This window comes from Podarcis bocagei (assembly GCF_964188305.1).
Source record: "Podarcis bocagei genome assembly, chromosome: 7".
NCBI classification, from domain to species: domain Eukaryota; kingdom Metazoa; phylum Chordata; class Lepidosauria; order Squamata; family Lacertidae; genus Podarcis; species Podarcis bocagei.
The window spans coordinates 5,057,722-5,080,698 of record NC_138132.1 but is presented as its reverse complement, the minus strand read 5'-3'; the positions used below and the strand labels follow the sequence as shown (position 1 = coordinate 5,080,698).

The window sequence follows — 22,977 nt, the reverse complement described above, 5'->3', positions numbered from 1 at the left end:
CTCCCAGATGACCTGCTGGTCTGGTGTTTGCTGCCCCATCGATGGGCTGGCGGCAACATTTGGTGCTGTGCCTTATAAGGAGCCAGCCAGTGGTGTAGCATGGAGTGGGGGGCGCACGGGGCGGTTGCTGCAAAATTTCAGGACCCAGCAGTGCCTCAATACAGCTGCGCTCTTCCTTCCCTGTTCTCAGTTGAAACAGCTTCTCCATGCGGGCCTGGAAGTGGCCTCTCCAGACAACGACTCTTCTTTTCTTACCTTTGTGGCTGCAATCTCCTGGGCGACTCGGACATTGTTAGGCGGTTGAATGCGTGGTCCCGGGCACTGGCAACCCACACTATGCCACTGGAACCGGCTTCTGCCAGCCGTGGACCAACTCCCTTTCTGCATCTTGGTATTCAGGGCACTTCCAGGTGGCCTGTTTGTGGAACCCTCATTCAATTTTTGGGCAGGGGGAGGGGGGGTAGATGCTGTTAAGGACACAAGAACGTAAAGACGTAAGGAGAGCCTGCGTTGCTCGGTCCCTGCTCCTGCCAACCTAGCAGTTCGAAAGCACATCAAAGTGCAAGTAGAAAAATAGGTACTGCTCTGGCGGGAAGGTAAGCAGCTTTTCCATGTGCTGCTCTGGTTTCGCAAGAAGCGGCCACAGGACCCGGAAGCTGTACGCCGGCTCCCCGAAGCTGTATGCTGGCTCCCTCGGCCAATAAAGCGAGATGAGCGCCGCAACCTTTGAAGGTCTGACCATTAGGTCCAGTCGTGACTGACTCTGGGGTTGCGGCAGTCATCTTGCTTTATTGGCCAAGGGAGCCGGCGTACAGCTTCCAGGTCATGTGGCCAGCATGACAAAGCCGCTTCTGGCGAACCAGAGCAGCGCACGGAAACACCGTTTACCTTCCTGCCGGAGTGGTACCTATTTATCTACTTGCACTTTGATGTGCTTTTGAACTGCTAGGTTGTCAGGAGCAGGGACCGAGCAACGGGAGCTCACCCCGTCGCGGGGATTCGAACCGTGACCTTCTGATCGGCAAGTTCTAGGCTCTGTGGTTTAACCCACAACGCCACCCACGTCCCTAAAAAAGGTCCCTTTCCCTTTCCCTTAAACTGGTGGCTATCACAGCCTCCTGTCAGTGGGAGTTCCACAGTTTACCTACGTTGCATCAAAGCAAGGGATATTCCACACTTCCCAGTGGATTTCCCCGTCTCTTTCCTTACAGCAAAAAGTCAGGTCTTTGCAGGGAAGAGGGGTTTGTGGCGCAAGACCCCTGTAAACATTGCCTCACCTGAATCTGCCAGCATGTGACTGAATCCCAACCCACAACAGTTGTGGCATCTGAAAGCAGCCTTAGTTTCACCTGGGACTGAAATGGCTGAGTCATTTTCAAGCAACCCTTTGCAGAGCCAATATTTTATTTGTAAAAAAACCCAGAGTGCCATGACAACCTGGCCTTTCGTGGTTGTGTAGGGCGTAGATGAGATAACTGAGATGTTGACATTCTCAGCTGAGGCCTTGGAGGGGTGGGCAAGTTTCATAGCTGTCAACTTACAGATTTGAAAATAAGGGATCAGCAGCCAAAATAAGGGATTTTCAAAGCACAGGTATGTTCAGCTTCTGAGCCCCTCTGAGCCAAAGGCAGAAAGCCCAGCCAACAGCCCAACGAAGCCTCAAGCGGTGGTTCCCACAGCGCAGCAACCCAGCAAAGGGGATGCAGCAAGGAAAACCACCGTCACCTCTCCGCTGGGAAGCGCTGAGCAAAGGCGAGTCCCCAGGCAACGCGGCCGATTTGATCGGCACAAGGCATGCAAGCTCCACCCCCCAGTCGTTCTGAGACTCCTTATTGGGTGAGCCACGCAGCCAAGCAACACAGTTGGAGCCTCCCTCCTCCCTGGCCGGCAGGGAGGGAGGGAGAGGAGCTGCTTCCTTTGAAACCCGGGAAATTTAAGTGACATCATCAATAAGGGACAGCAGCGGGACATGGCGCTGGGATAAGGGACTTTCCCGCCAAATAAGGGACAGTTGACAGCTATGGCAAGTTTATTGACCTCAATGTTGTTCCCAGAGTGTTGGTCAGGGGGAACAGATGACAGACTGCAGAGTGACTGCAGGACAACAGACCGCAGCAACAGGTAAGAGGAGAGAGAGAGAGAGATGAGAAAAGAGACAGATGAAAGAGAGGGAGAGGGAGGGAGAGGCCCCTGCATAATGGATTGCCACAGCCATTCAGAAAAAAACCAAAGCTTGCTGTTTGACAGTAGAACAGACTCCCTCAGAAGGTGATGGCTCTTCTTCCGTGGAGGTATCTAAGCAGAGGTTGGGTGGTCCTCTGTCATGGATGCTTTAGTTGAGGTTCCTGCCTTACAGGGGGTTGGACTAGATGACCCTCGGGGTCCCTTCCGACTCTACACTTCCATGATTCTATGTCTGGCTGCAGGGGGGCGGGCGAGCAGCCTGGCCTTCGAGCGCAGTGTCCTTTTACCGGGCGATGAGGCAGAACTGGTAGGGCCGAGGAATGCTCCCCAGCCCCGTGGACTCGGGTGTGATGTCAATGTCCTCGGGTTTCATCAAGGGCTTCAGCTTGAAGTTCTGCAGGATGGTGGTGAGGAAGATGAAGAGCTCCATGACAGCCAGGCTTTCTCCCAGGCACACCCGCTTCCCTGCAAAAGTGAGAAGGAAGAGGGACAGAAATGCCTCTGTGCCTTTGAGGGTCAGGCAAAGGAGGCTCTAATTTCTCCCTCCTCGCTCGAACCATGTCCAAAACTTAAATCCAATTTTTCATCTTAAGAAATGGAACTTGATTCGCTCGCGGAGACAGCAGCATCCAGGAGAGCCAGGCTCTCTCGGGGGCTTTCCATCCAGTGCCCCCCAGCCCCTCCTTCCTTCCGAATTTGGGGCTGGTTTGCTGGGCATCCGCGGATGAGACTGTGTCTTCCCGTACCCCTGGGAAGATTTTGGGAGGCTGATTACTCCCATCTCAGCCTCTAATTGCCCCCTGGGAGCCGGAGCGATGGAATTTTCAGCCATCTTCCGTGGCGCCTCAAGCGGAAGTTGCTCTGACATCATTTGAAGGTGGGCTTAGGGATGGAGTCCCCAGGTTGCCCACAATGGAGCAGACCTTCGTAGGGAACCCTTTGGATCCCTTCCAAGGGGCGCTTAATCTCCCCTCTAGGTAAAGGTAAAAGGACCCCTGACCATTAGGTCCAGTTGTGGCCGACTCTGGGGTTGCGGCGCTCATCTCGCTTTATTGGCCGAGGGAGCCGGCGTGCAGCTTCCGTGGCATCGCCAGCATGACTAAGCCGCTTCTGGTGAACCAGAGCAGTGCACGGAAACACCGTTTACCTTCCCGCTGGAGTGGTACCTATTTATCTACTTGCAGTTTGACGTGCTTTCGAACTGCTAGGTTGGCAGGAGCTGGGACCGAACAACGGGAGCTCACCCCATCGCGGAGATTCAAACCACTGACCTTCTGATCGGCAAGTCCTAAGCTCTGTGGTTTAACCCACAGCGTCACCCGCGTGGTATTTAAATCCCTCCCGCCCTTTCACTTATGGAGACCCAAGCGGAGATGTCTGCAAGCAGGATTCAACCCAGTGGCTGTGTATACACTGCAGAATTATTATTATTATTATTATTATTATTATTATTATTATTATTATTATTATTAATTCATTTTATACACTACCCTTCATCAAAAGATCCCAGGGCAGTGTACAACATTGAAAACACATTTCAAAAAACCCATGATAAAAACATAATAAAAACATAGTAAAATGCTTACTGACAGACAGCCTAATAATGAAATAATCATCATCATAACAGTCCTCTCTTGCACACTATTACAGACCATCAATTACTTAATAGCCATAAAAAGGTAAAGGTAAAGGGACCCTGACTATTAGGTCCAGTTGTGGCCGACTCTGGGGTTACGGTGCTCATCTTGCTTTCTTGGCCGAGGGAGCCGGCGTACAGCTTCCGGGTCATGTGGCCGGCATGACTAAGCCGCTTCTGGCGAACCAGAGCAGCGCATGGAAACGCCGTTTACCTTCCCGCTGGAGTGGTACCTATTTATCTACTTGCACTTTGACGTGCTTTTGAACTGCTAGGTTGGAAGGAGCAGGGACTGAGCAACAGGAGCTCACCCCGTCGTGGGGATTCGAACCACCGACCTTCTGATCGGCAAGCCCTAGGCTCTGTGGTTTAACCCACAGTGCCACCCGCGTCCCGCCTTAATAGCCATAGGCCTGGGTAAAGAGACTGTTTTCGCCTGGAGCCAGGCGAGCCTCTCTGGGGAGAGCATTCCGCAAATGGGGAGCCACCACCGAAAAGGCCCATAAGAAGAGTGGACCAGATGCGGGGCTAGATGTTCCCTTCCAACTCTACAGTTCTGTGATTTCCGAGTGATCTCCCTGGGGAGGTTGTAGATTCTCCTTCCTTGGAGGTTTCAAAGCAGAGGTTGGGTGACCACCTGCCATGGATGCTTGAGTTGGGATTCCTACATTGAATTGAGGTTCCTCCCAATTCTACAGTTCCATGATTCTCAGAGCCTGATGGATCTGGCCAAAGGAGGTCCATCCTAGCCGGGCATCCTGTTCTCACAGTGGCCACCAAGATGCCCACGATGGGAAACCCACAGGCAGGAGCTGAACCCCTGTCCTGCTCTTACCTGCTGAGAAAGCCATGAAGGCATCATTCTTCTTGAACCGCCCGCTCTCGTCCAGGAAATGAGTCGGGTTGAAGGAGGTTGGATTCTTGAAGTGCGTGGGATCAAACTGAGATGTGCAGATCAGGGGGATGATGTTGAGGTCCTGTGGGTTGGAGGAAGAGGAGCAGGAGGAAGGCATGGTTGAGAACCAAGGGCAAGAAATCCCTGGTAGACAGGTGTTGAGTCATGGGGGTGGGGCTTAGCTCCAGGAGCACCTGTGCTGCCTGCAGAAGGTCCCAATTTCCATCTCTGGGTAGGAATAGGAGAGCCACTGTTGCCCACCAATGTGGACAACACTGAAGTAGGTAGACCAGATGGTCCGACTCGCTGTGGCAGTCACTTACTATGTGTGAGTGACGTACTGTATTTTTTGCTCCATAAGATGCACTTTTTTCTTCCAAAAAAGTAAGGAGAAATGTCTGTGCGTCTTATGGAGCGAATGTGTGGTCCCTGGAGCTGAATTGCCCAGGGGCAAAAAGCAGATCATGCTATTTTTTTGAAAAAGGGAAGTGGGTGTTGAAACAAAGCCGCTGATCGTTTGCCAATTGGGGAGAGAGATAAGGGATGCTAGAGATAAAAGGAGGCTGCCTGGGAGGAGGGAGGTAAAATCCCATGGATCCTCAGGATTTTTGCATTGGATCACCCCAAATTCACCATCAGATCACATAGCATGTCCATGGCCACAGCATGAACCACAAAAATCACACACCCACTGTTAAAAAAAGGTAAAGGTACCCCTGCCCGTACGGGCCAGTCTTGCCAGACTCTAGGGTTGTGCGCTCATCTCACTCTAGAGGCCGGGAGCCAGCGCTGTCCGCAGACACTTCCGGGTCACGTGGCCAGCGTGACAAGCTGCATCTGGTGAGCCAGCGCAGCACACGGAACGCCGTTTACCTTCCCGCTGGTAAGCGGTCCCTATTTATCTACTTGCACCCGGGGGTGCTTTCGAACTGCTAGGTTGGCAGGCGCTGGGACCGAACGACGGGAGCGCACCCCGCTGCGGGGATTTGAAACCACTGTTGCCTGGGCGCAAAAACGTGGTTACAAAGCACGGATCCACATGGATCCTCAGGATTTTTGCATTGGGCTACCCCAAACTCACCATCAAATCACATGTCTGTGGCCACAGCATGAACCACAAAAATCATACATCCACTGTTTCGTTCAGAATATTTCCCCCCCTTGTTTTCCTCCTCTAAAAACTAGGTGTGTCTTATGGTCAGGTGCGTCTTATGGAGCGAAAAATACGGTACCTTCAGTCAAGGGCAAGCTCTTCTGAGCTTAGCTCGGTGTGGCACAATGGCGAGAGCGGTGGGTTCTGACCTGGGGAACCTGGGTTCGAATCCCCACTCAGTCATGAAGCCTAGTAGTGACCTCGGTTGAGTCAGTCACCACCTCTTCGCCTTGACCTGCCTCACAGGGTTGTTGTATGGGTGAAATGCGTAGAGGGAGGGGAACCCTTTGCACCACCTCGAGTTCTTTGGAAGAAAAGCTGGCGTATAAATATCTCAAGGGCTGTCCCGTGGAAGAGGGAAGAAGCTTGTCTCCTCCCGCTCCGGAGGGTAGGACTCGAACCCATGGCTTCAAGGGGATTCCGACTCAACACAGGGAAAACCTTTCTGACGGAAAGAGCTGTTCAACAGTGGACTCCCCTTCCTTGGAGGTTTTCAAGCAGAGGTTGGATGTCCACCTGCCATGGATGCTTGAGTTGAGATTCCTGCACTGCGGGGGTTTGGGTTGGGCTGGATGACCTTTGGGTGTGCCTTCCACAATCCTATGAAATGCCCTGTTTCCAAGGCCACATCATAATGTAAAAGGTGTGGGAATGTTCTGGGGTGCAGGAGAGGATATATTGACTAATTATATCCTTATTCAACTTGTGCTAACAAGTTCCCAAAATATCAGCAGAGTTTATAGACATTCCCCTTTTAGTTCGCAACGGTAACGTGTGCACAGGTTCGCTAGAACCTCTATAATAATTACTCTGGTAATTTCCCCTTTGTTCCCTCTTAAAATACAAGACACAACACAGTCTTTATAAAAGCATAAAAGAGTTTACTCACGTTCTGTTCACAACATGATCCCAGAAGGCAGACAGGCTTAAAAAGTTACATATACTTAGAATCTATCTTGTTGCAAGATAGACCTTATCTCCTCTCTTGGCTGAGAGCCAAGAGGGCATCTTTAGATGCTTCCTCATCGAAGGAAAATGGCAGAGAGAGAGAGATGGCTGCCTGCCCTGTGCTTTTGTCATTACCTGCACAGGTGAGGCCACACCCACCTCTGGTCACATGCGGAGGAAGTCCGTCCCCAGGAAGTTTACCTGATTGCTGGACAGACATCCCTCCCCATGTTCTAACATGTACACTCTAGGAATGTTGTCATTGACTGCTCCTGTGTTTACATCCCACAAAAGGGAGTGTGTGTGGAGTGCCTTCTGCTAAAAGGACGCATGGCCAGGTCTTGCTCATCTAGGCTCAGAAGACAGAGATCTTCAGGACTGTGACAGCAGCCCATAGGGTGCCAAGGCAGGATGCTCCCAATGGGGCCCCTACAGAAGGAGACCTTCGCTGTCACCCATGGGGTGCACCCCCCCTTTCCCCACAAACCTTGGGGAGGGTGTATCCACGGAACTCGACATCTCGCGTGACGGTGTGGGGCACCGCCATGGGGACGATGTCGGCGTAGCGCTGGATCTCGTGGATGACGGCGTCCGTGTAGGGCATCCGGCTCCTGTCCTCCATGCAGGGGCTGCGGTTCACCCCGATGACCCGGTCAATCTCTTCGTGGAGCTTCTCTGCAGCAAGGAAGGAGGGTGGGGAAAGGTCTAAGGCGGTCCCAGATGCGGTGACGGACAGGGAAATGGGCCGTGATGGTCTGCAAGGGGTTAATGACGGGAATAGCCCGTGTCGAGGGTGGGTGGCTGGGAGCAGAAAGGTAGAGGGCGCAGGGGTGTGGGAAGGCGAATGCAGACAAAGATGCCCTAGAACAGGCCCCCTTTGACCCACTTATTTCAATGAGCTTATTGGGGTCCCTTCCACCTCTGCAATTCCATGAGCCTATGAAACCCAGGGTTTTAGCTCTTCCTTGGCATTTCTGTAAGTGAGACTTGGGCAGTTCAGAGCAACCTCAGACTGGACTAGAACAGGGGCCAGCAAACTTTTTCAGCAGGGGGCCGGTCCACTGTCCCTCAGACCTTGTGGGGGGCCGGACTATATTTTTTTTGGGAGGGAAATGAACGAATTCCTATGCCCCACAAATAACCCAGAGATGCATTTTAAATAAAAGCACACATTCTACTCGTGTTATAACACCAGGCACTTTCGGGTTGCGCTCTCGTTACTTCCAGGTTTCGCCACTCGCGCTTGTGCAGACAGCCAAAATGACGCCATGCGCATGCGTGGAAGCGGTGAATCGCGACACGCGCATGCGCAGACAAACAGTCGTGTGTTGCGTTCGCTTCAGGATGTGAACGGGGCTCCGGAACGGATCCTGTTCGCATCCTGAGGTACCACTGTATATTGTTGTTGTTGTTGTTGTTGTTGTTGTTGTTGTTGTTGTTGTTGTTGTTGTTGTTGTTATTGTTATTCCCTCCCTGGTGGGCAGGTAGGACTGCCCCCCCTGCCCCAAGGGCATTCCTGTGTGAGAACAGAACAGGCCCCCTTTGATTTTGGAAACTGACCTTCCACCTCAGGGTGCCTCATGAGAATTCGGAGCCCGTATCTCAAAGTCGAGCTGACCGTCTCCGTCCCGGCAAAGAAGAGGTTCACCGTGGTCTTCGACATGGTGTCTTCGTTGAAGTGTGTGTCCGGGTTGTTTTTTTCCTGCAACAGGGATATGGGAGGGGCTGAGAAACCTCGACAGCTTCAATGCTACTTGTGAAGAATACAACGCAGGATGCCACCATCTGACAAGGCCCCTCCGGGCATAATTTTCATTCTGCATCTGTGATGATTTGTGGCTATGATGATATTGCTCATTATGCAAAAGCACTTTCCACATCACACTGTTGGCGCCTGCAAAAGCATTTTCTGCTTTGTTTCCGACCGGCGTATGAACCGTAGCTTCCTGCTGAAATAGATTGCGCTTGGTTTGCGCTTGGTTTGGAAGCTGCAGTCTGTGCTTGTCAGCATATAACTCCTCTGTTCAGAGATCTGAGCAGGTTGCCATTTCGCAGCAGGGCCAAGTTCAAGGTATTACTGTTAGTAACAACTTGGAACCAGTTTACCTGTGAGAGTGCCTTGTTCCAAATACCCCTGCTCAACCACTTCAATCGGTGGATCTGGCCCTGTTCCAGCTGCCAAACAACTCCCCTTCTGCATTTGTAAGATCTCAATATTTTAGTGTGGCAGCACCTGCACTTTGGAACTCCCCACCACTTGATACCAAGCAGGTGCCTTCGCTGTCCTTTTTTCGACGCCTCCTAAAAACATTGTTTGTTTATACAAACCTACCCAGATGCTTAGAAAGTTTGTGCATGTCTTAATTTTAGTCTATTGCTATTTTTCCTTTTCAAAAGAAATTCCTGATTTTTTCCTTACTGATCTTATAGTTTTATCTTTTTTTGGTAGACCGCTTTGAGGTTGTTGGTGCTGCTTTACAGTCGTGTGGTATATAAATTAGGTGAAGTAAAATAGCTAAATTGTAGTCGGTTGAGAAACCACTGTTATAGAAGCCTCTTCCTGCTCACAAAACTGGAATTTTCCTGGCTTCCTGGCAAAGAGGGAAGGGATCTGGAATTAACGGCAGCTATTTGGGACGCTGAGGATACCTGCTGGATTTTGATGAGGAAGCAGTCGATGAAATCCCGGGGGTTGTTGACGTCCAGAGTTTGCCGGTTCATCTCCAGCCGCTCGCCAACAAACTTGGCCAGCTTCAGGTAGTTTTTGTAGATCTGGCGGTGAGGCCCAGGGACGTACTTCATGATCTTTGGGAAGCTGAAGAGCATCTAATAGTGAAAACAACAACAACAACAACAACAACAACAACAACAACAACAACAACAACAATTTATTTATACCCCGCCCTTCAAGGTTCAAAAACTGGGCTCAGGGTGGCTAACAACAATTTTAAAACACTTTAAAACACTTAATTATAAAATTGTAAAACAGCATAACTATAATTAATTATAAAAACAGCATAAAATACAGTATAAAAACATGAATACAGTGGTACCTCGGGTTAAGTACTTAATTCGTTCCAGAGGTCCGTTCTTAACCTGAAACTGTTCTTAACCTGAAGCACCACTTTAGCTAATGGGGCCTCCTGCTGCTGCCACACCGCTGGAGCACAATTTCTGTTCTCATGCTGAAGCAAAGTTCTTAACCTGAAGCACTATTTCTGGGTTAGCGGAGTGTGTAACCTGAAGCGTATGTAACCCAAGGTACCACTGTAACAATAAAATTCAAAATTCAAAAATCAATTTGATAATACCCAGGGCTAGCTAGCTGAATTGGTCCTGCTTGGGCCAGCGAGGAGGCCGGGGAGAATTAGCTGTGGGGTCTCAGAGCGGGTGATCTTCATAAAAGGGGAAGGGGACGGAAGAGAAGGGAAATAAAAGATCAGGCTGAATTCAAATTAAAGGCCAGGCGGAATAGCTCTGTCTTACAGGCCCGACAGAAGGAGATTAAATCCTCCAGGGCCCTGGTCTCTTGGGACAGAGCATTCCACCAGGTCGGAGCCACCACTGAGAAGGCCCTGGCCCTGGCGGAGGATAGTCTGGCTTCCTTAGGGCCCGGGACCTCTAAACTATGGTTATTCATGGACCTTAAGGTCCTCCGTGGGGCAGACCAGGAGAGGCGGTCCCGGAGATACGAGGGCCCTAAGCCACAAAGGCCTAGAAGAGGAGAAGAAGACCCCAGTTTACGCACACCGCCCAGTGCATTCCCCACAACTGTCTTTTGATTGTGCCCATAAGAGGAGCCAGGAGAGCCAGGCTGCCATTTTGGACCAAAGTCCCACCTCGTCTAACTAACACCCTGTAGCCCCAGTTCCCCTTCTCCCCCGCTGGCTCGGGCTCACCTGTCCCCAGGTGGAGCTCATGAGCTTCCAGTTGCTGTTGATGAGGTCCAGCAACATGAGGAATTTCTTGTCCGTGTATTCAAAGCGGTCGCCGAAAACTAAGGTGCAGATGATGTTGGAGCCGGCGCAACTCAGGAAGAAGGTGGGGTCAAAGGGTTTGCCTGGGAGTAAAGAAAGAGGAAGCAGATCTATTGTTTTCAAATCACCTTTTCACAGACTTCTGGTAACAGCCCCAGCAGTCACTCTTCTCTTTAAATGGACTACCTTGGAAGGCGGTGGACTCTCCTCCGATGGAGGCCAACTCTCAGGGATTTTTTAGCCGTGATTCCTGCATTGAAGGGGGTTGGGCTAGATGACCCCTGGGGAGCCCTCCTACAGGTCTATGATTCCCACCTCTTGCTCTCCTGATGTTTAGAGATGTTTACAGTTTCTACAATGGCTGTGCTGGCATGGGTTGATGGGCTTTGTAGCCCAAGACATCCAGAGAGCAACAGGTTTGTGAAGACTGAAATGGAATAATAATAATAATAATAATACTTATTTTATTTATTATTTATACCCCGCCCATCTGGATATCCCTAAACTAAGGTTTCGTTCTGCAAGAAGGGCTCTTTTTATCTAACACCCGCCCCTCCAGATTGTACAGTGGTACTGTAGCACCCTGCTTGTGGTTAACGCTTAGCTGGAATGAAATATTCAACGCAGCAATAGAGAAATTAAAATAATTATTTATTTGTCAGACAAATAAATGAGAGGCACAGTGGTATATGGTTACCAAGCTCTGGCCTGGCCTCCTGCTATTATGGCCAGCACTTATATTCCCTTAATCCAGCCCCCTTTGCTCCTCCTGTGGCTGCCTCTGTCCAATCAGCCTGGTTGAATTTCCTATTGGCTGATTGCTAGAACCAATCACAAAAGATACACCCATATCCTCCTGTCCTTATATGGAACACAAAGAGCTATATATTGTTACATCTATAAATGACAAATAAGTAGTAATATATCTTACATGTGTCTCAACAAGGAATCTTAATTACCAGCTCACCTCTTGCCCTCCTTGCCCTATTGCCTTCTAAAACAAATGGTTAATCTTAAATTTTTATCTTAAACATATGTCAAGGATCTTGAGTTCACATCAACATTGAAAGATCTCCTTCATTTGAAGGTTTCTAAACAAATGCCTGACAACTATATATATCAGGAGTGCTCGATGGCGTCTCCTGTCTGGCAGGGGGGCTAGGCTGGTGGCTGACTTAATTTCAGGATAAATACAACTCTTACAACTATATGAAATAAGAATCTAGCATTTCTTAAATCCTTTGCATAATTACATTTAAGCCAATATATTTAATACATAACATAGGTAGCCTTTTAAAAGGAATAAGGCCTTTGTAAAGTAAAAAAGGAACTTAGTAGAAAACAGCTTCAAAAGAAGCCTCTTCAGTTTACACCCCCCCTTCAGCCAGCTGCTTTTCCCATTAGCTCTTCCCAACATTTATTGCCCTTTAACTCTCTCAGTTTAAGAAAGAAACAGCTTTTTTAACCTTAGGAAGAAGATCTGGCTCATTTTACTGGGAGGCACATTGGTATTATTTTACTGTTTACCAACCATTAATTATGTAGGGTCTGTGTAACCTTGGTCTTCAGCCTGTAATTCCCTTTTTATGACTTTGAGAATTGTTTTCTGCTATAAATCAAGGGGCCCCTTGTCTAGGAGGAAAACATTGCCAAGGTTCTCTAAGCAGCTGGTCTTCTGCCTGGCATGAAACTTTTGAAAATCTTTAAGCTCTCTTTTAATATACAAGCCCTGATCAAACATTAATAAAATGCAGGCTTATGCCTGATGCCTCAGTACCTCTGGAAGCGAATGGGATCCGTTCCAGAGCCCCGTTCGCATCATGAGTAGAACGTAACATGCAACTGCGCGTTTTGCCGCTTCCGCGCATGCACTTGACATCATTTTGATGTGTAATGTGCTCTGTTACTTCCAGGTTGCCGTAGAGTGTAACTTGAAAACGCTCAACCTGAAGCATATTTAACCTGAGGTATGACGGTATAAGCTAAGGCCACCTGTCATGGATTCCTTAGTTGAGATCCCTGCATTGCAGGGGGTTGGGCTAAATGACCCCTGGGTGTCCCTTCCAGCTCTATGATCCTATGATTTCATCATAATTTAAATCACAGGAAGTCTTTTCATCAGTTTGCTTTCAGTAGGGGGAAAGAGCCCAACATTACTGAAGAAGAAGAGGAAGAAGAGTTTGGATTTGATATCCCGCTTGATCACTACCCGAAGGAGTCTCAAAGCGGCTCACCATCTCCTTTCCCTTCCTCCCCCACAACAAACACTCTGTGAGGTGAGTGGGGCTGAGAGACTTCAGAGAAGTGTGACTGGCCCAAGGTCACCCAGCAGCTGCATGAGGAGGAGTGGAATAGCGACCCTGGTTCCCCAGATTACGAGTCCACCACTCTGAACCACTACACCACACTGGCTCTGAAGGATCAAATAATGAACACACTCCTTTATTTTCTGTTTCTTTTCTCTCTCTTGGACCGGATTTTATTATAATAATATTTATTTATGCGTTTGTATCCCAGCTTTTCCTCCGAGGAGCTCGAGGTGAGGTATACACGTCTCTCTTCCTCGTTTAACCCGCACAACAACCCTATTCCAGAAAATGTTGGGAAATTGGTGGAGCAAATCCCCTCCCTTCCCCTTCCCCTGGGCAGCCCCTTCCCCACCAACCTTCAGTTTTGTGGAACTCAGCCACCAGGAACTGAGCCTCTTCCTTGATCCGCTCCTCAATGGATCTCTTCCCCATCCCGAAGTTCTTGAAGGTGCTGATGGCAAACCTGCGCAGCTGCCTCCAGCGCTCCCCAGTGCCGTACACGATCCCTGAGGGAAAAGCAATGGATAAGCCCAGGGCCAGTTGCATGAACCCCCAGTGAGAAGCCCCTAACCCAGTCGTTCTGGGACTTTTTCAAGCCCACAGCCCCCTCGGTCCCATAAACTCATCCCTGGCATATCCACCCTACTCTGTCGAAAGCCTTATTCAAAAGAGTGGTCTACACCAGTGTTTCCCAAACGTTTTTGGGCAACGGCACACCTGTGTACTAAAAAAAAATCTCGCGGCACACCACCATTAAAGCCCCGCCCCGTGACGTCAGCGCGCAGCGTCACGCCGGGAGGGACGCACAAAAGTGAACGTTTTTTCCCTCGGCAGCTCCTCTCAGCTGCGCTCAATCCGCCTCCGCGCAGGCTGAGGGAGGGAGGGAGGGGCGCGTGTGACCCGTCTCTGCTGGGAGACCAAACCCAGCGAGACAGAGTCGCGCGGAGGCGCCCAGGCAGCGCTGCCGGCTGCGAGGAGGAGCGCCGGGCAGCAGCAGGAGGCGCGGCCTCTCCTCGCCGCCCCCGCCCCGCCTCTCGCCGCCCGACTCGCCCGCCTCCCTCCAGGCATCTCGCGGCACACCAGCCGGTGTCTCACGGCACACTCGTGTGCCGGGGAACACCGGTTGGGAAACACTGGTCTACACAGCCCAATAAGGGAGATAATGATCCATTAACATTCAAAACAGTCTCAATTGCTTGCATTTTTATTTAAATTCCAGCTAAAACTATTTAGTTAATTCAAAAAAATTGATGAACTTGATACAGGCTTTTCAATGACACAGGCTTTTCAAAGTCTGATAGTCATTTAAACCTTTTTTAGGGATAGCCGAATCTGTGATTCCTAGTAGGTCAGCTTCTGGTTTTTTGCTGAAAGATATTTTAAACATTTTTTCCAATTCTGTTCCAGTGTCTGATCCTTTTTCAAAGCCATCCAACTTGGCGACCGCCCCTGCATCCTGTGGCAGTGAGTTCCATAGTTTAACTCTGTTGCCGCGTGACTTTCTTTTATGTGTACTGAACTCTGTAACATTTAACTTCGCCAGGTGCCCATGAATCCTAGTGTTACCAGAGAGGGATGAAAGCCTTTTCTCTACCCAATTTCTCCATGCCAGGCATCATTTTATAGCCTGCTATGGTGGCGCTGTGGTCTAAACCATGGAGCCTCTTGAGCTTGCTGATCGGAAGGTCAGCGGTTCGAATCCCCACGACGGGGCGAGCTCCCATTGCTCTGTCCCAGCTCCTGCCTGCCTAGCAGTTTGAAAGCATACCAGTGCAAGTTGATACAGTTGTACCTCTAGTTACGGACTCGATCCGTTCCGGGGTGCCATTTGCACCCCGAAAAGTCCAGAACTAGAGCGCCGCTTCTGCGTACGTACGTGGCGCGATAGAGCGCTTCTGCGCATTCATGAGGTGCACAGAGCGCTTCTGTGCATGCGCCCACGGCGAAACCCTTCGTATCCTGAAAAAACACAACTGGAGACTGACGTAACAAGAGGTACGACTATAAATAGGTACTGCTGCAGCGGGAAAGTAAATGGTGTTTCTGTGCACTCTGGCACTCGTCACGGTCCTCCGTTTAGTCATGCTGGTCACATGACCCGGAAAACTGTCTGTGGACAAACGCCACCTCCCTCGGCCTGAAAACAAGAGGAGCGCTGCAACTCCATAGTCGCCTTTCACTGGACTTAACCATCCAGGAGTCCTCTAACTTTACCTTTTTATCATATCGCCTCTGACTTGCCTTTCTGACTTGTCACTTAAAAAGGTAAAGGTAAAGGGTCCATTAGGTCCAGTTGTGGCTGACTCTGGGGTTGCGGTGCTCATCTCGCTTTATTGGCCGAGGGAGCCGGTGTACAGCATGTGGCCAGCATGACTAAGCCACTTCTGGCGAACCAGAGCAGTGCATGGAAACGCCGTTTACCTTCCCGCCGGAGTGGTACCTATTTATCTACTTGCACTTTGACATGCTTTCAAACTGATAGGTTGGCAGGAGCTGGGACTGAGCAACGGGAGCTCACCCCGTCGTGGGGATTCGAATCGCCGACCTTCTGATCGGCAAGTCCTAGGCTCTGATCGGCTAGTCCTAGGCCCACAGCGCCACCCGCATCCCTTAGAGTCACTTAGCAGGAGTCTTAAGCCACCACTTCCGGGGCTCCCCTGCTGCCCCCTTGCCTCTTAGCACCCCCTCCATAATCTTAGCCCCTACTTGGGGAGCCGCTGCAACGCTTCCTTTTCAAAATCAGCACCCCACCCCTCATTTCCTCACCGTTCCCTTTGCTCCACATCTGGACGGCGGGGAAGTCTCCTCGGCCGCTGAACTCCTCTGCCTTGTCAATCAAGGCCTCCTTGAGAACCTGGTAGCCAGAGAGGACCACGCAAGGCCGAGAGCCCAGGTGGAAGGTGTACATTGGCCCGTAGGTCTTGCTAAGCTGCAAAGAGGAAAAGGAAGCAGGAAGTTGTTTAGGATAGGGTCGCCACATTTCAAAAAGCGAAAATCTGGATACAAAACATGTTGAGCTTTTCTTAGTTTTGCCTAAAGTTGTTGAGCTTCTTGGTTTGCAAACTCTCAAAAAAAAAATATGAAGTTTTTGAGCTATTTTTAAGGAAATTCGCCAAATTCTACACTGCTGACATGGGTTGCCATACATCTGGGTTTTCCTGGACTTTTCAACGTTTTCCACCTGGACACTGTTTCCTATGGCTCTATCTGGGAAATTCCGGTTGTGTGGCAGCCCTAATTTAGGACAGCCGTGGCTTCATCTTCGGCGTCTTCTTGGGGCAAGAGGAGAATAACAGAAACCACAAACCACCCTTAAAACCTGTTTCTTAGGGAAAGCTCCTTGAAATTGCACCACACATGGCATCACAGTCCTTTGCAAATGTAACAAAAATGCTCTATTGCCTAATTCTCTATTGCCTATAGCCTGAGACGTTGAGATAAACTTGCTGCATATGATCACTTATGGTGGGAATGTAGATCGGTGTGAGAAACTTGGAATTTAATTTTGATGGGAATGATGAATATTACTAAACAGACCATTTCTTGTTGTCCAAAATTAACGATACCAATTTTTTTTTGATGATACCAATATATTGTCAAAATAATTCATCTTATGCATGATCTTGGCAGCTCAATGGAAAACAGCCCCAAGATGTCCCTCATAGAGGAAAATAATTTGAGGTTTTGACAAGGCCTGGGACCTCCAAATGGTTTTTTATGTGACTTGGCATTCCTTTATTGCATATACACCAGAGGCATCATTTTCATGACAGCTCTTGTCACAAGCCTAGCAAAACTGGAACTAGATTCGATGATCACACTGATATTTTATATTTGGATTTCGTTATTTTAATCCATGTGCAACTGTACTCATTATGTGTGACTATTTATAGTTTTGTTTTTCATCTTGTCATTTTCATTTGCTGTTATAACTGTTTTCTCTGTTTTATGTACATTATGAATATATATATATATATATATATATATATATATATATATATATATATATATTCAAATCGCTAATCCAGCCTTCCACAGCCTGGTTTCACTCCACATCAGCATGCTTAAAAAATATAAAAAATAAAGAAAATACCTGCTGAAAATTCTTCAGCATTTTACTGCAAATTTCTCCTACTGTGGACATTTTTGCAGTTCTACCTAATAAGCACAACTTGGGAATGCAATTTCCCCTAATGCAATGCACCTGCGCATGTCATTTGCACTATTATTTGCCTTTTAGCATACACTTCACCCTCTGTCCCCAGGCATGCATTTTTTTGCACCCATTGCTCGGACAGGGAACTTCACTGCAAAATTCAGAGAAGTGCAAATTTCAGAGGACAGCCGTGATTCAGTTCATAGCTTGTTCTGGAAAGCACAGATCTGGAAGTTTCATCTTTAAATGTGATCGAATAAAATTCCTCCCCACTCCACCCCTAGCCGACACTTAATTGCTTGCATATTGACTGCTGACTAGTTTTACCGTTGAGACAAACTACACACAAAAGCATGACACTTGGCCGGTTTTAAATTTGTGGAGGTAGAAAGTCCCAGGTCCTCTTTCTCTGGGCTCCTCCAGACATGCTCTTGTGCTGCATTATAATAATAATAATAATAATAATAATAATAATAATAATAATAATAATAATAATAATTTATTATTTGTACCCCACCCATCTGACTGGGTTTCCCCAGCCACTCTGGGCGGCTTCCACAAAGACAAAAAATACACTAATATGTCATACATTAAAAAACTTCCCTGAACAGGGCTGCCTTAAGATGTCTTCTGAATGTCAGGTAGTTGTTAATCTTTTTGACATCTGATGGGAGGGCGTTCCACAGGGCGGGCGACACCACCAAGAAGGCCCTCTGCCTGGTTCCCTGTAGCTTTGCTTCTTGCAATGAGGGAACCGCCAGAAGGCCCTCGGAGCTGGACCTCAGTGTCCGGGCTGAATGATGGGAATGGAGACACTCCTTCAGGTATACTGGGCCTTTGAGGCCGTTTAGGGCTTTAAAGGTCAACACCAACACTTTGAATTGTGCTCAGAAATGTACTGTGAGCCAATGTAGATCTTTCAATGTAGGTTATGTGGTCTCGGCGGCTGCCCCCAGTCACCAGTCTAGCTGCCGCATTCTGGATTAGTTGTAGTTTCTGGGTTACCTTCAAAGGTAGCCCCACGTAGAGCGCATTGCAGTAGTCCAAGTGGGAGATAACTAGAGTATGCACCACTCTGGAGAGACAGTCTGCGGGCAGGGAGGGTCTCATCCTGCATACTAGGTGGAGCTGGTAGACAGCTGCTCTGGATACAGAATTGACCTGCGCCTCCATGGACAGCTGTGAGTCCAAAAAGACTCCCAGGCTGCGCACCTGGTCCTTCAGGGGCACAGTCACCCCATTTAGGACCAGGGAGTCCTCCACACCAGCCCGCCCCCTGTCCCCCCAAAACAGTCCTTCTGTCTTGTCAGGATTCAACCTCAATCCATTAGCCGCCATCCATCCTCCAACCGCCTCCAGACACTCACACAGGACCTTCACTGGTTCTGATTTAGGCACAAGTCTGAGCTTCAAAGTTCCATGTCAGAGTATTGTTTTTTGGTTTTTTTGCCCCCCATTTCCCCGTGAAAACCCACCAATCCATGGAAATCTGGAATTGCCATTTGTTTCTGTTCATCGTTAAAGAGCAGGTTTTCCTAGGCTGTGCCTAGAAAGTGCAGGGCAAAACGTAATGATGGGCAAGTCCTCTGTCTCACTCCTCTCCTTGTCCTACAGGCAGAAAGCCGAGCCTTACGGCTTCTCCCTTTCCCCATTCTCCCCCTGGGCTAAGACCCCAAAGTTGGTCCTCGTGCAATGCAGAAAAAAGGGTCAGGGGCGCCCCTTCGATGGGAAAACTGAGCCCCTTCCAACTCCAGCCTCTTCTTGCTTGAACTGAAAGGCAACTGAGGCAGAAAGAGCTTATTTTCAAGTGCTGGGATCAAGTCTGCTTATTATTATTATTATTATTATTATTATTATTATTATTATTATTATTATTATTATTATTATTAAAATCTGTATACCACCCTATACCTATAGATCGCAGGGCAGTCAACAACATAAAATTACAATATAAAAGATGAACTGAACAACAGCAGCAGCAACAACAAGAAACCCGAGTCCCTAGTTCCCAAGGAGCTGCTACTAGCTCTGAAGATCTTACAGCGACAGAATGATGCTTTGTGCATGGCCAGAGGCACTTTCGTTGCTCTTTCTCAGTTTCTCTGGCTGAAGCCCCCCTTTTATGCTTCTCCTGCCCTCAAAGAACCAAAATCCTGGCATTGTAGGTGAGGATATAAACAGAAAGGATTGTAAGTTATTTTTATATGCAGAGACGGCAGCAAGAATATTATTGGCACAAAATTGGAGGCAAGAAGAATTACCGACGAAAGAAGAACGGAGAATGAAATTGGCAGACTATGCAGAATTAGATAAACTAATAGGAAGGATTCGAAACCTGCGAGATCAGAGATTATCAGAAGACTGGAGTAAATTTATGGACTATTTGAAAAGTAATTGTGATGGACAGATTATGCTAGTAGGTTTGCAAGACATTTCGTAAGGTGAATTATTTGAAATATTGCAAAAAAAGACAATGAGGAGAACTATTAGTTAAAGATAATTAAAGGTAATATGAAATTAAGAAATGCATAATAAGCGATAAGAATGGAAAATCATCAGAGGTGTTGACGGAAGTCCAAAAAAATATATTGTACAGTGGTACCTCAGGTTACATACGCTTCAGGTTACATACACTTCAGGTTACACACACTTCAGGTTACACACTCTGTTAACCCAGAAATATTACCTCGGGTTAAGAACTTTGCTTCAGGATGAGAACAGAAATTGTGCTCCGGCGGTGCGGCAGCAGCAGGAGGCCCCATTAGCTAAAATGGTGCTTCAGGTTAAGAACAGTTTCAGGTTAAGAACAGACCTCCGGAACGAATTAAGTACTTAACCAGAGGTACCACTGTATAAGATGTGAAGTTCTGTTGTATGAATGTTAATTAATACGTTAAAAATGAATAAAAATGTATTTTTTAAAAAAAGAACCAAAATCCGTCCTGCTTTCTTGCCTGATGTGGAAATTGTAAAATCACTCCCCCGACACCCCCCCCCAACATGGCTGCCGTGGTCTCACTTCTTTCAGGGAATTTATCAGCTCCTTGATGTCCACTTGGTGCATGTTTCCGATGAAGGGGAGTGGGGTTGGCCCCGGAGGAAGGGTCCTAAACTTCTTTCTCGACGAGAAGTGGAGGAAGAGGAGGCACGAGATGACCATGGCCAGGAGGATGCCAAAGACCCCACCAAAATCTATCCTGGAGAGGAAGAGCTCCATTTCGCTGTCCGCAGTCCGCAGAGTCGCAGTGTCTGTGATTTCGCCTGGAGGGGGATGTTATATAGATGCCCGCGAGACCAGCTTCTAACTGGCTGGAACAAGCTCCCCTTGGCAAACAATGCCTGCCCTCAGCTGTCATTTGCTAACCTCATGTTTGCCGTTGGAGGAATCTTTCTGGCAGAGACACAGAATGAAAACAAGCTGGTTCTGCTTAGCCCTCAATGAAGACCAGATGTAGGTCCATTTTGCTCTGCGTTCAGTGGCTTGAGAAACAGCATATATACAACTGTAACCAAATCTAACCTCTTATTTCTTACAAAATGCTGCATTTTCATACCTAAGAACATAAGATGCTGCATTTTAATGTTGTGCTTTAATCTTGTTTTTAAGTGGTATTTTAATCAATTGTTTTATACCTGGCGATACTTTCTTGGGCTCCATGATCACTGCAGATGGTGACAGCAGCCACGAAATTAAAAGACGCCTGCTTCTTGGGAGGAAAGCAATGACAAACCTAGACAGCATCTTAAAAAGCAGAGACATCACCTTGCCAACAAAGGTCCGTATAGTAAAAGCTATGGTTTTCCCAGTAGTGATGTATGGAAGTCAGAGCTGGACCATAAAGAAGGCTGATTGCCGAAGAATGGATGCTTTTGAATTCTGGTGCTGGAGGAGACTCTTGAGAGTCCCATGGACTGCAAGAAGATCAAACCTCTCCATTCTGAAGGAAATCAGCCCTGAGTGCTCACTAGAAGGACAGATCCTGAAGTTGAGGCTCCAAGACTTTGGCCACCTCATGAGAAGAGAAGACTCCCTGGAAAAGAGCCTGATGTTGGGAAAGATGGAGGGCACAAGGAGAAGGGGAAGACAGAGGACGAGATGGTGGAACAGTGTTCTCGAAGCGACCAACATGAGTTTGACCAAACTGCGGGAGGCAGTGGAAGACAGGAGTGCCTGGCGTGCTCTGGTCCAGGGGGACATGAAGAGTCGGACACGACTAAGCGACTAAACAACAGCTGCCCTGAGCCTGGTCTTGGCTGGCGAGGGCGGGGTATAAATTATTATTATTATTATTATTATTATTATTATTATTATTATTATTATTATTATAGTGGTACCTCGGGTTACATACGCTTCAGGCTACATACGCTTCAGGTTACAGACTCCGCTAACCCAGAAATAGTGCTTCAGGTTAAGAACTTTGCTTCAGGATGAGAACAGAAATCGTGCTCCGGCGGCGCGGCAGCAGCGGGAGGCCCCATTAGCTAAAGTGGTGCTTCAGGTTAAGAACAGCTTCAGTACCCGAGGTACCACTGTATTATTATTATTATTATTATTATTATTATTATTATTATTATTATTATTATTATTATTATTAGGGATTGCTGGATCAAGCCAATGGCCCATCAAAGGCCAGCATCCTGTTTCCGCAGTGGCCAAATACCTCTAAGAATCTAGGAATTTGGATAAACTCCCTCGGGACCTGGAGGTGCCATGAGAAGAGCCTACCTGTCGGATCAGGCCAAAGGTTTTTCATTTAGTCTGGCATCCTCTTCTCACAGTGGCCAAACAGATGCCCATTATGGGAAACCCACAATCAGGATTTGACCGGAAGAGCTTAGCCATTGTTGCTAACAACCATTGACAGCCCTCTTCTTTGTAAATGTAGGAATATGTCTTCAATGCCCGTGGATCAATCTTTGGGATGGGCTTTAATGATACAGCGGTACCTCGGGTTAAGAACTTAATTCGTTCCGGAGGTCTGTTCTTAACGTGAAACTGTTCTTAACCTGAGGTACCACCTTAGCTAATGGGGCCTCCTGCCGCCGCACCACCACCACCACGCGATTTCTGTTCTCATCCTGAAGCAAAGTTCTTGACCCAAGGTACTATTTCTGGGTTAGCGGAATCTGTAACCTGAAGCGCCTGTGACCTGAAGCATCTGTAACCTGAGGTACCACTGTACTGTGGTCCAGGGAGTCAGGATAGTTAGTTCAATATGTGGGCAGGAGTTCAAATCTCCCTGTTTTGGGTTTTCAAATCTGGTCAGTATGACAGAGGGCCAAAGAGACTTCTTCTGTCTGCTTCTTGTTTTCTGTCTGCCTCTGGAATCGTGGCCTGGCATCTTGGCTTCGGCTGCCTCCTGCTCGGACCTTGGAGCTCCTTGGACCTCAAAGCGCAGCATGTGACCTCTGGGCAGGGCGCAGGACTGGCAGAACATTATTTATGTATGCTACAACAGTGGCAAGAATCTTTATTGCACAATATTGGAAGGCGGAAGGAACAATGGCAAGAAAAGCTGATGAACTATGCAAAATTGGCTAAGCTAGCAGACCAACTACGAGAGAAGGACAAAAAGGACTTCCAAAGAGTCTGGGAACCATTTACAGTTTATTTGCAGAAACAACAGAATGGACTGGATTCATTGGCTGGATTTGAATAAACTTTCACAACTTCTTTTGAGCAACAGATATTTCAGAGAACTGATAAGGAGTTTTATTT

At 48.2% G+C, this 22,977-nt stretch overlaps 2 protein-coding genes across 2 annotated transcripts in view; one reads left to right on the top strand and one right to left on the bottom strand.

The window, feature by feature from the left end:
• Positions 1-2,011: 2,011 nt before the first annotated feature.
• Positions 2,012-20,518, bottom strand: LOC308590414 (cytochrome P450 2F3-like). The gene is made up of 9 exons (XM_081200448.1): positions 20,278-20,518; positions 15,869-16,031; positions 13,459-13,608; positions 10,716-10,876; positions 9,466-9,642; positions 8,377-8,518; positions 7,304-7,491; positions 4,656-4,797; positions 2,012-2,649 (listed from the first exon to the last, which is right to left on the bottom strand). The coding sequence occupies exons 1-9, from the start codon at positions 20,473-20,475 to the stop codon at positions 2,468-2,470; spliced, it is 1,503 nt and encodes a 500-aa protein (XP_081056574.1). The 5' UTR covers positions 20,476-20,518; the 3' UTR covers positions 2,012-2,467.
• Positions 12,690-22,977, top strand: part of LOC308590428 (cytochrome P450 2A13-like) — an 80,167-nt gene continuing 69,879 nt past the window's right edge. The window contains exon 1 of the mRNA XM_081200468.1: positions 12,690-13,113. The gene's annotated coding sequence lies outside the window, so the exon portion shown is untranslated. The remainder of the gene's footprint in view (positions 13,114-22,977) is intronic.